Raw genomic sequence first — 13323 nt, 5'->3', positions numbered from 1 at the left:
ACTTAATCTGTATCTGATACTATGAAGTAAGGTATACAGGGCTAGTTTTCAGCTAGCACACATCTATATGGCAGTATTCATTATTAAAATACTCAAACACATATCCTTTAGTTTGTTACATAGCTGCTGTACTAAGCCCCTTACATGACCTCCAGCTTCACCTCATTTCCTGGAGCCTTCTAGAGCTCACTTCAACCCAGTAACTAAGAGGGACCTTTAAAACCCTGCTTCTACTCTATGTCCATTATCTCTTCTCATTGGCCAGTGTCCTGATGTACTACTTATTAACTATTTTTAGTGTTACTTCTGGGAAAATAGCACTAAAGCAACCAGGGGGTGATATAACTTGCCTCAAATCTACAAGTAGATTGACAGAGGGTGATTATCCATTCAAAGAAATTCATAGAATACAGTACTTTTCTTATCCAGAGTCACTAGAGACAAAGCCAAGATTTTATTTAATTCAAGTATTCTGACTACCAGCTATTGCTTTCCACCAAATCAGAGCTTCCTAGTAGATGTTCCTGCTAGGAAGATTGGACTGAGAGTGAGCAAAGTATGGATTATAACAGATTCAGTTCAGTTCAGTTCAGTCGCTCAGTCGTGTTTGACTCTTTGCGACCCCATGAATCACAGCACGCCAGACCTCCCTGTCCATCACCAACTCCTGGAGTTCACTCAAACTCACCTCCATCAAGTCGGTGATGCCATCCAGCCATGTCATTCTCCGTTGTCCCCTTCTCCTGCCCCCAATCCCTCCCAGCATCAGAGTCTTTTCCAGTGAGTCAACTCTTCGCATGAGGTGGCCAAAGTGTTGGAGCTTCAGCTTTAGCATCAGTCCTTCCAATGAACACTCAGGACTGATCTCCTTTAGAATGGACTGGTTGGATCTCCTTGCAGTCCAAGGGACTCTCAAGAGTCTTCTCCAACACCACAGTTCAAAAACATCAATTCTTCAGCGCTCAGTTTTCTTCACAGTCCAACTCTCACATCCATACATGACCACGGGAAAAACCATAGCCTTGACCAGACGGACCTTTGTTGGCAAAGTAATGTCTCTGCTTTTTAATATGCTCTCTAGGTTGGTCATAACTTTCCTGCCTCTTGAGAAACCTGTATGCAGGTCAGGAAGCTACAGTTAGAACTGGACATGGAACAATGGACTGTTTCCAAATAGGAAAAGGAGTATGTCAAGGTTGTATATTGTCACCCTGCTTATTTAACTTATATGCAGAGTACCTCATGAGGAACACTGGGCTAGAAGAAGCACAAGCTGGAATCAAGATTGCCGGGAGAAATATCAATCACCTCAGATATGCAGATGACACCACCCTTATGGCAGAAAGTGAAGAGGAACTCAAAGGCCTCTTGAGGAAAGTGAAAGAGGAGAGTGAAAAGGTTGGCTTAAAGCTCAACATTCAGAAAACGAAGACCATGGCATCTGGTCCCATCACTTCATGGGAAATAGATGGGGAAACAGTGTCAGACTTTATTTTTTTGGGCTCCAAAATCACTGCAGATGCTGATTGCAGGCATGAAATTAAAAGACGCTTACTCCTTGGAAGGAAAGTTATGACCAACCTAGATGATAATTGATTCCTCTCAGTCCTTGAAATCGCTGGAACAGGTCTAGGATAGCCAGAAAGCTGAGGCCAGTTGCCTCCTGACAAATACCATTTCTGTATGTGCTATATACTAAGAAAGATTTTAATTGCTTTATTATATCAGAAAGTTTCCAACTCTTATCCCATTCCATCTATTATATCTGAAAAGGAAGATAATTATAAATCTAAATTATAAAAGTAGTGCTTTTACGTCCATTTAGCAGCAGAACCCTTTACCAATTATGTATTACACAAAAACTCGCTATCTGAAAATAAAATTGATATTTATAGTAATCCAACATCAAAATAAATAATGATAATAGTTGATTATTTTCTATTGACTAGAATAGGGATCCTTGAATCCATTCTGCTACGTAATTAACCTAATAACTTGAAAGTCTGATGAGGAATGGAATATTTACATAGTCTAAAGTTGCACCCTACAAAATGTTAATTACAAAGATAAAATAATTTTACCTTGACTAAGACTGGCATGCGTCAGCTTAGTCAGATTGTCAAAGTGTATGTGATATTCCTGGCAAAGATATAGCACCTTAATTTAATCATGAGGAAACAAGGTTACCTGACCTTAGTATATTTTGAGTATATAATCTTGTCTTCTCAGGAACTAAATTGCTCTACAGCACTGGGCATATGAAAATATCTTTGCACCATCCATGGCAGCCATACATTCTAAATTTTAAACAGTACAGTCTGTAGAATTTTGTTCCATTTAGGAAATTTGATAATGTGTAGCTAAGTATAATTTCGGAGAAGGCAATGGCACCCCACTACAGTACTCTTGCCTGGAAAATCTCATGGACTGAGGAGCCTGGAAGGTTGCAGTCCATGGGGTCGCTGAGAGTGGGACACAACTAAGCGACTTCACTTTCACTTTTCACTTTCATGCACTGGAGAAGGAAATGGCAACCCACTCCAGTGTTCTTGCCTAGAGAATCCCAGGGACAGGGGAGCCTGGTGGGCTGCCGTCTATGGGGTCGCACAGAGTCGGACACGACTGAAGTGACTTAGCAGCAAGTATAATTTACTTAATTTTCTTTACATCTATATTTCCTATAAGTTACTTCATAATCTTATTTTCCCTTTACCAAGAACCTTTACTTTTACTTTTTTTTTGGAAAAATACTGATTTTACCATGCCTCAAATAGCTTTTGAGATGAATAAAAATAAAAATAATTTAATACCAGATCAGAAAGAAAGTTGTAGTGTTAGAAATATTTGTGTAGAAATACATTTGTGAGAAAAGTAAACAGTCAGAGTTTTAACTTAATATTTTGCTGATTTTTCTTTTTAGCCCTTATTCTTAGCTTAGTAGCTTTTTAAAAATTTGACCTAGTGTTTTACATCCCGTTTTTTTTCTTTTCACTCTGTATTTGGTTTATATCCTGCTCCTTTGACAATATGAATATTTTCCAGTGTCATTAAATATTCTTCAAAAATAAATTTAGTGGCTATATAATATTATATCATATCAATGCAGCATAAATTTGTATATAAATCATAACCCTGGACAATAATATTTGGAAAATTATTGTTTTATTATAAATATAATATTGGTGATAATAACCTTGAATTTTGTATGTGTCTTTAGCATGACTTCTTAAAAATGTATACAAAATTTCTGACACATACAGAGATATCAGTCTCCGAAAGGATTATATCAATTTATACCCTCTGTATGTGAGAGTATCTGTTTCACTGCCCCATGGACATATTTTCAGTATTAGCCAATATAACGTATTTCTGAAGTTTTGTCAGAAAAAGAATGAACATTGTTCAGCATATACAGACACCATATCCATAAAGACATTGCCAATGACTGCATCAGTAAGCTTATAAAGTAAGCTTCTTAACAAGCATGGCATATGATCTTAATGCTCTTCAGCTCTAGTTAGGCAGTTTTGAGCTAAATAAAACTTTTTTTTAAATTCCTGGCCTATTTTAGCTAGAAATTCTTACGGTTTCTGCAAAGTAGTTACCTGAGGAGGCTTTACAAATAGCTGAGGAAAGAAGAGAAGCAAAAGGCAAGGGAAAAATGAAAAAATACATCCAACAGAATGCAGAGTTCTATAGAATAGTAAAGAGAGATGGGAAGGCTTTCTTAAATGAACAGTGCAAAAAAATAGAGGAAAACAATAGAATGTGTAAGACTAGAGATCTTTTCAAGAAAATTGGAGTTGTCAAGGGAACATTTTCATGCAAAGATGGGCACGATAAAGGACAGGAATGGTAAGGACCTAACAGAAGCAGAACAGATTAAGAAGAGGTGGCAAGACTCTACACAGAAGAACTATACAAAAATGACCTGGCTGTTAATGACCTGGCTAACCACAGTTGTGTGGTCACTCACCTAGGGTTGGACATCTTGGAATGTGAAGTCGAGTGGGCCTTAGGAAGCATTACTACCAACAAAGTTAGTGGAGGTCATAAAATTAAGCTGAGCTATTTAAAATCCTAAAAGACGATGCTGTTAATGTGCTGCACTCAATATGTCAGCAAATTTGGAAAACTCAGCAGTGAACACAGATCTGGAAAAGTTCAGTTTTCATTCCAATCCTGAAGAAGGGCAATGACCAAGAATGTTCAAAGCACTCATTTCACTTACTAGCAAAGTTATGTTCAAAATCCTTCAAGCTAATGGCTCCAGCAGTACATGAACCAGGAACTTCCAGATGTACAAGCTGGGTTTAGAAAAGACAGGAACAGAGATCAAATTGCCAACATTCATTGGGTCATGGAGAAAGCAAGGGAGTTCCAAAAATACATCTACTTCAGCTTCACTGACTATGCTAAAACCTTTGATTGTGTGGATCACAACAAAATGTGGAGAGTTCTTACAGAGATGACAGTACCAAACCATCTTATCTGTCTCCTGAGAAACTTGTATGCTGGTAAAGAAACAACAGTTAGAACCAGACATGAAAGAACTGACTCATTCCAAATTGGGAAAAGAGTACGACAAGGCTGTATGTTGTCACCTTGCTTATTTAACTTATATGCAGAGTAGAAGTGAAGTCACTCAGTCGTGTCCAACTCTTTGCAACCCCATGGACTATAGCCTACAAGACTTCTCCATCCATGGGATTTTCCAGGCAAGAGTACTTGAGTGGGTTTCCTTCTCCCGGGGATCTTCCTGACCCAGGGATCAAATCTGGGTCTCCCTCATTGCGGCAGACGCTTTACCCTCTGAGCCACCAGAGAAGCCCATATGCAGAGTACATCATGTGAAATGCCAGGCAGGATGAATCCCAAGCTGGAATCAAGATTGCTGGGAGAAATATCAACAACCTCAGATATGCAGATGATACCACTCTAGTGGCAAAAAGTAAAGAACTAAAGAGCCTCTTGATGAGAGTGAAAGAAGAGAGTGAATAAAGCTGGCCTACAACTCCGCATTCAAAAAAACTAAGATCATGGCATCCACTTCCATCACTTCATGACAAATAGAAGGGGGAAATGTGGAAGCAGTATCAGATTTTCTTTTCTTGGACTCTAAAATCACTGCAGATAGTGACAAATTAAAATTAAAGCCATGAAATTAAAAGACACTTGTTCCTTGGAAGAAAAGCTATGACAAACCTAGACAACATATTAAAAGAGAGAGACATCATTTTGCCCACAAAGGTCCTTATAGTCAAAGCTATGGTTTTTCCAGTAGTCATGTTTGAATGTGAGAATTGGACCATAAAAAATGCTGAGCACTGAAAAAATTGATGCTTCCAAAATTGTGGTGCTGAAGAAGACTCTTGAGAGTCCCTTGGACTGCAAGGAGATCAAACCAGTCAATCCTAAAGGAAATCAACCCTGAATATTCACTGGAAGGACTGATGCTGAAGTTCCAGTACTTTGGCCTCCTGATGCGAAGAGCCGACTAACTAAAAAAGATCCTGATGCTGGGAAAGATTGAAAGCTAAAGAAGAGGGCAGTAGAGGATGTGGTGGTTAGATAGCATCACCAACTCAATGGACATGAAATTTGAGCAAATTCTGAGAGATAGTGGAGAACAGAGGACCCTGGTATGCTACTGTCCGTGAGGTCACAGAGAGACACAACTTAGCAACTGAACAACAACGTATGGTTTCTTCATTGAAAGCCTTTATTAGAGTTCAGTTATTGATGCAACCATTTTTTTATTCTCTGACACTTGAAATATATGGATACGATTGAGAAAAAAAATATGGCAATGGTTTTTGTGAATTTTAACCATGTAAGCGAATTCTAATATATCCTAATACTATTTTAAAATACAAAACAAAGTTTTACTATTTCTTAAACAAACAGAAAAGGGCATCAGTCCAGTTTCTTTGGGGAATAGAAATAGATTTCATCTAATCTAACCCAAGAATTAGTCATTTAAAAAATTGTTCATTTCAAATTACTATCAGCTTTCAACTGACCCACAAACACATCTTTGTTTTCTGTCTTATAGGAACTTTACAGTGGTAGCAGAGACTGCAATATTCTTGCTTGGGTACCATCCTTATGTGAATCAGCTCCTGATGATGATGATGAGGTAAATATTATTTATACAAGTTGTACAGTGACTTCTAAATCATAAAAAATTTTTTACTAATTACTTTAAATGGGAGAGGCTTTTAAAGCATTTCTTGCTATTTTGATTATTTAAATAATTTACCTGTATAATACCTTAGGGAAATTCAAAAAAATATTGAGAATGAAATAAATTTCTGAAGTTTATCAACTACTTTTAACATTTTTATTTATTTCATTCTTGTTTTTTCCTGTGCATATTTTTAACGTAGTTAATATCACACTTGAACATACAACTTAGCATCCTTCTTAGACTTTTTCCATGTCATTAATAACTATTTGTAAACATTGTCTTTAATAATATAGCTTTCTGTCATTCTTACTTAAATTTACTTAAATATTTACCTTTTCTGAAGACATTTCTTTCGATTATAATAAACCAATTTATAGCTATTCACAAATTATTTATATTTCTGACTTCTTCTTTGGTTATATTCCTAGAAGAAGATTTATCTTGGTTTTTTTTCAAGTTTTTTTTGTTGTTGTTTAATTGTTTTGGCCACGCTTTGTGGCTTGTGGGATCTTAGTTCCCCAGTTTAGTTCAGTTGCTCAGTCGTGTCGAACCCTTTGCAACCCCATGAACTGCAGCATGCCAGGCCTCCCTGTCCATCACCAATTCCCGGAGTCCACCCAAACCCATGTCCATTGAGTCGGTGATGCCATCCAGCCATCTCATCCTCTGTTGTCCCCTTCTTCTCCTGACCTCAGTCTTTCCCAGGATCAGGGTCTTTTCAAATGAGTCAGCTCTTCGCATCAGGTGGCCAAAATATTGGAGTTTTAGCTTCAGCATAAGTCCTTCCCATGAATATTCATGACTGATTTCCTTTAGGATGGACTGGTTAGATCTCCTTGCAGTCCATGGGACTCTCAAGAGTGTTCTCCAACACAGTTCAGAAGCATCAATTCTTTGGCGATCAGCTTTCTTCACAGTCCAACTCTCACATCCACACATGACCACTGGAAAAACCAAGCCTTGACTAGATGGACCTTTGTTGGCAAAGTAATGTCTCTGCTTTTTAAGATGCTGTCTAGGTTGGTCATAACTTTCCTTCCAAGGAGTAAGCATCTTTTAATTTCATGGCTGCAGTCCCTATCTGCAGTGATTTTGGAGCCCAGAAATATAAAGTCAGCCACTGTTTCCCCATCTATTTCCCATGAAGTGATGGGACCGGATGCCATGATCTTAGTTTTCTGAATGTTGAGCTTCAAGCCAACTTTTTCACTCTCCTCTTTCACTTTCATCAAGGGGCTCTTTAGTTCTTTGCTTTCTGCCATAAGGGTGGTATCGTCTGCATATCTGAAGTTATTAATATTTCTCCCAGCAGTCTTGATTCCAGTTTGTGCTTCCTCCAGCCCAGCGTTTCTCATGATGTACTCTGCATACAAGTTAAATAAGTAGGGTGATAGTATACAGCTTTGATGTACCCCTTTTCCTATTTGGAACCAGGGATCAAACCCATACTTCCTACAGTGGAAGCATGGAGTCTTAACCAGTGGATGACCAGGGAAGTGCCATGACTTCTTAGGACTTGAGTTATCTTGTACGACATTTATTCACACTGTCAAATTTTATCAGTTTGCACTTCTACCAGATAAATTAGTGTCAATATGACACTGTGAATAAAGAACCTGAAAAATGTTGTGTGAAAACAAAGATAAATAAGACATGATCTCTGGTGTTAGGTAGTAGCCTCTTAATTTTTTTATTTTCATGTCAAGCAATCTAAAGGTGAAATTCTATAGATATGTGTCTAATTTGGTTTAGTTTGACTCTGAGTAGTTTTAGTGTACAGCTGCTTTAAAATCTGAATTTTTTTTATACAAAGCTTAAAATGTTAATTACTGTATCCTGCTGTTGGGGAATTATTGTATACATTAAATCTAACTTATAACACTAGGCCACATTAGAATGTTTAACAACCATTCACCAAATATAAACTATATAAATAAAAGTAAATCATCTTTGACCTGTGTATGAAAAAAAGATATTAGAAGAAAACTGAAATTGTTTATTTTGTAAAGATAGTATGTGACTCTGATGGTTTTTTTCCTTATTATATAGTTATGGTGATAGTTTGATTCTTCCCCATCTGGAAGAATTTTTGTATATAGGCAATTAAGCTGAACAAGTATAAATCAAATAGGGATACACAAAAAACAATTTAGGTTTTATATTTACCTTTTAAAATGCACTATGTATGTGCTTTCAGAGAAGGCAATGGCAACCCACTCCAGTACACTTGCCTGGAAAATCCCATGGGCGGGGGAGCCTGATAGGCTTCAGTCCATGGGGTCACAGAGTTGGACACGGCTGAAGCGACTTGGCGGCGGCAGAAACAGCATGTATGTGCTTTAAGATAGGCACCATTCTCTTTATAAAATGATAAATGCTAAGATTGTTTCCACAAAACTTTTGAAGATTCCTGTGAATGTAGGTAGAACATGAATATGATCATGATGCAGGTCTCAGTAGAGCAGTCTGTGTATACCAGACCCTCTTCCTTACGTGTTTGCTGCTGCCGCTGCTAAGTCGTTTCAGTTGTGTCCAACTCTGTGCGACCCCATAGATGGCAGCCCACCAGGCTCCTCTGTCCCTGGGATTCTCCAGGCAAGAATACTGGAGTGGGTTGCCATTTCCTTCTCCAACCTTACATGTATACTTACTATTTAACTGATATTTAGAAGTATTTTCATCTCACCTCTCAAATAAGTGACTGCCTCAGAGAGGCAAGTTAACACAAAACACACACATATATACATTTACACACTCACCTGTCTTTAGTGTCAGGTAAACTAAATAATAGTAATACTGGTAATTGAGTTTGAATTCCAGTTCTGCCATTCGTTAATGATCTAGGGCAAGTTTATAATATCTTCAAACATCAGAATCATCGAAGTAAAATTGTTCTTAGGTTACCTTTCAGATCGACTTTTTTTTTTTAATTTATTTATTTTGGTTGGAGACTAATTACTTTGTAATATTGTGGTGGGTTTTGCCATACATTCACATGAATCAGCCATGGGTGTACATGTGTTCCCCATCCTGAACCCCCCTCCCACCTCCCTCCCCATCCCATCCCTCTGGGTCATCCCAGTGCACCAGCCCTGAGCAGCCTGTCTCATGCATCGAACCTGGACTGGCGATTATCATGTGAAACATGATAATATACATGTTTCAATGCTATTCTTTCAGATCATCCCACCCTCGCCTTCTCCCACAGAGTCCAAAAGACTGTTCTATACATCTGTGTCTCTTTTGCTGTCTCGTATACAGGGTTATCATTACCGTCTTTCTAAATTCCCTATATATGTGTTAGTATACTGTATTGATGTTCTTCTCTCTGGCTTACTTCACTCTGTGTAATAGGCTCCAGTTTCATCCACGTCATTAGAACTGATTCAAATGCATTCATTTTAATAGCTGAGTAATATTCCATTGTGTATATGTACCACAACTTTCTTATCCATTCGCCTGCTGATGGACGTCTAGGTTGCTTCCATGTCCTGGCTCTTGTAAACAGTGCTGCGATGAACATTGGTGTACACGTGTCTGTTTCATTTCTGGTTTCCTCCATGTGTATGCCCAGGAGTGGGATTGCTGGGTCATGTGGCAGTTCTGTTCCCAGTTTTTTAAGAAATCTCCATACTGTTCTCCATAGTGAGTGTACTAGTTTGCATTCCCACCAACAGGGTAAGAAGGTTCCCTTTTCTCCACACCCTCTCCAGCGTTTATTGTTTGTAGACTTTTGGATAGCAGCCATTCTGACCGGCCTGAGATGGTACCTCAGATCAACTTTTGAGGTGAGATATACTTCTCTCCATCAACCAAGACAGAGTCCCTTAGGATTGTCTCTCCTGATACCCAACCTATAGAGGAGGATTTATTTCTACTATAAAAACCTGAAGGGCATTGGGCAATAGAAACAGGTTTTGTGATCTTTAAGCATAAATCCTATTATTTAATTGACAGGTTGCTTTTTTTATTTTTTTACGGGGGAAGTTTGTTTTATTTTTCTGAGGGATCTGCCTTCCTTTTGCCCACTCTTCCTAAAATCTGGTCACACTCAAGGCAAGCCTATACAACTCCTAATCACTTTTTCCTGCCTGAGATCTCTAGAGTGACTATATTACAATCTAAATCTGACCTCTCATCAAGAATCTCACTTTATTTTGACAGTTACACAGTATGTAACTGTTTTATTTAGATGTATAATCTTGGGGTCTTCCCTGGTAACTCTGTGGTAATGAATCTGCCTGCCGGTGCAGAAGATGCCAATTCCATTCCTGGGTTGGGAAGATCCCCTGGAGAAGGAAGTGGCAACTCACTTCAATATCCTTGTCTGGGAAATCCCATGGACAGAGGAGCGTGGTGGGCTACAGTCCGTGGGGTTGCAAGAGTCAGAATAAACAACAACGATAAGATGTGTAATTACTTATATTCAGACAACCCTATGTTCTACCTTTAAAGACTTTCCACTAATTACCAGTAAAAAAAATTTTGAATTTATCAAATTTAGTAAGATATATATGTGGAAGATGTTAAAATTGGTTTCATTCTTCCTTCGCATTCTATGGACCTGAACTAGATCCCCTTTTAACTCTTCCCTTCACAACTATCAGTAGAACAGGCAGCCTGGTTAAGTAGAGATGGATATGTTCAAGCATAGAAAGAATGTCCACTAGGAGGAGATGTTGTAGAGAAAACTGAAGTAATGGATGGTAGTTAAGTTGATCCGTAGGTCTCAAACAGTACTGTATCATGTGTGACATTTTTACTGCAGCTTTCAATTATAAGTAAGATGTTTTATTTGTGATTTTTAGCAATAAAATGTACTTCTAATAATGCTGTAATACATTCATATTTTTTTCTTTACTACTATAAATACAGTAAAATTTATATGCAACTGCATTTCTAGTTTTTACTTATTTTTGTTTGCCTACCATAGCAACAGTAATTTACATTAAAATATACTTCTGCTTCTCTGTTGATTCTTCAAATGAAATTTAAGTGTTTAATAGGTTATATATTGAGCTTCCTGAGTGAAATTAGGAGACATGGCCTTTGTGTGACTTATCTACCTAAGGACATTTTTGGTAGACATCTCAGGCAGAGTTAAAGGCTTTTAGAGATAGAGTAGGGAAAAATAATTACCTCACCCCAGAGGATAGTTCGTCTTTAAATAAACTGTCACTAAATAACCTAACTTGGTAGTTAAATCATAAACCCAGAAAGGTAGGAATTTCAGTAAATGCTTGGTTGAAAGAGTAACGAACAGACTTCAGTATGCTTCTCTTGCATATCAGTGGACTGCTCCTAGAAATAAATGAGTGGTTAGCTAAGCTTTGATAATAGTTTTGGATCGGGACACAGAGTATAATGGATTTTTGCTTAAACAACTAAGTAACAATTGCCAACATGATTAGATTAAGTAAAGGACTCAGATCTATAGCTTTCACAGCTATCCTAAATTAATATATTGTTTTCTGACTATCCTGGCTGACACTTCGGAACTTTACTGGAAACAGCCACTTTTTTCTACTGTTATCATTGTTTGAATCTTAAGAGGCTAAGTCATTATGCTCATCAAAAAGGAAATGAACATTCTCAAATATGTAGTAAGGGTTACCCTTAACATAAAATATTGGTATATGTTGTAAAAGGTAATACTTCTAAAATAATTTAAGAATAATCTAAGTACTAATATGTTATTGGATTTGGGATATAAACAAACTGACAGCAAATGTAAAAACTGCAAAATAAGCACACATGATTCATAAAACCTAGGTACTCAAAAACAACAACCACAAAAGAGACCATTTTGAAGTCCCTTAATCATTTGCCTCAGAATAAGAAGGTAGCCATTCAAACAAATTCCCCAAACAAGTGAATTGATTTGAACTACTACAAATAATTAGAATTCCTCTATTGCTGATTACATTTATTTAGGTACAGCTCTAAAGTTGTAAGAATACTGTGATGTTTTGTTGTTTTTGAAACACCATCTAATGCATATTCTCTTTCAAAGAATTCTCCCAGGGAAACCTGTGTGCTAATGACAAAATGCTACCAAATCCAACACATTTTGTCTGTCTTTTTCCACTACTTCACTAGCTATAACAACAAACAAACCTCACTACTTCATACCAAAAAGGGTATTGCTCCATTTGATGAACACCTTATTCCCTCTATATGAATTTTGCTTATTTATAAAAATCAGGTCCATCAAAACAGTAAAAGATTGCTCACTTTAATATTTTGGGCTGTCAAGCCAGCCTGCAGACCTGAGTCCAGTCTTAGCCACATGGATGTGAGTGTGCCCTGTACTCCTGGTAACTCCAAAGGGTTATAAAAAAAAAAAATGCCTTAATAATAGTAGCAGCATCGTGTGTGTGTGTGTGTGTCTGTGTGTGAGATAACTACTTTGAAGGAAACATAATTTGAATAAAGTCTGATATGTCTATTTAAAATGAAGTTGCATTGTTTTATATTGAATGTGGGTGTTTCTTAAGTTACTTTTGGTTTTAAATGAACAGTTATATAGTTTCTCTCAAAATAATCTAGTTGCTTTTTATCTGACTTTATAACTATATTGTGAGCCTAAAATTATGAGGTAGAATAATTGAATCTTTCTTTTTTGCTTCCTTTTTTAGACTTCAACCAGATCACAGTTAAATCCAGCGTTTGAAGATGCCTGGAGCAGCAGTGATGAGGAAGGATGAATATCGTTCTTAGTACCCTTTTTGTCTCTATTGAAACTTTTAAAACTGGACTATTTTATCTTTTCAGTTGTCCAGTTCAGTTCTGTTCAGTCGCTCAGTTGTGTCCGACTCTTTGTGACCCCATGGACTGCAGCACGCCAGTCCTCCCTGTCCATCACCAACTCCCAGAGTTTATTCAAACTCACATCCATTGAGTCGGTGATGCCATCCAACCATCTCATCCTCTGTCATACCCTTCTCTTCTTGCCTTCAATCTTTCCCAGCATCAGGGTCTTTTCAAATGAGTAAGCTCTTCGCATCAGGTGGCCAGAGTATCGGAGCTTCGGCTTCAACATCAGTCCTTCCCCTGAATATTTGGGACTGATTTCCTTTAGGATGGACTGGTTGGATCTCCTTGCAGTCCAAGGGACTCTTAAGAGTCTTCTC

The 13323-nt window shown here is 37.7% G+C and overlaps 1 protein-coding gene across 4 annotated transcripts in view; it reads left to right on the top strand.

Annotated features, from left to right (window-relative positions):
* The window catches only part of ERCC8 (ERCC excision repair 8, CSA ubiquitin ligase complex subunit), a 56791-nt gene extending 43828 nt beyond the window's left edge, over positions 1 to 12963 (top strand). For all 4 annotated transcript variants that reach the window (XM_055422016.2, XM_055422017.2, XM_088827715.1 and 1 more), the window contains 2 exons: positions 6056 to 6139; positions 12829 to 12963. In XM_055422016.2, coding sequence (XP_055277991.2) covers positions 6056 to 6139; positions 12829 to 12897 — 153 coding nt within the window. In that variant the 3' untranslated portion in view covers positions 12898 to 12963. The remainder of the gene's footprint in view (positions 1 to 6055; positions 6140 to 12828) is intronic.
* Positions 12964 to 13323: the final 360 nt, after the last annotated feature.

Source organism: Moschus berezovskii, chromosome 18 (assembly GCF_049115385.1).
Source record: "Moschus berezovskii isolate FMDL1 chromosome 18, NW_MosBer_1.0, whole genome shotgun sequence".
Classification (NCBI taxonomy): domain Eukaryota; kingdom Metazoa; phylum Chordata; class Mammalia; order Artiodactyla; family Moschidae; genus Moschus; species Moschus berezovskii.
The sequence above is the reverse complement of the archived record's forward strand: the minus strand, read 5'-3'. Positions and strand labels throughout refer to the sequence as shown.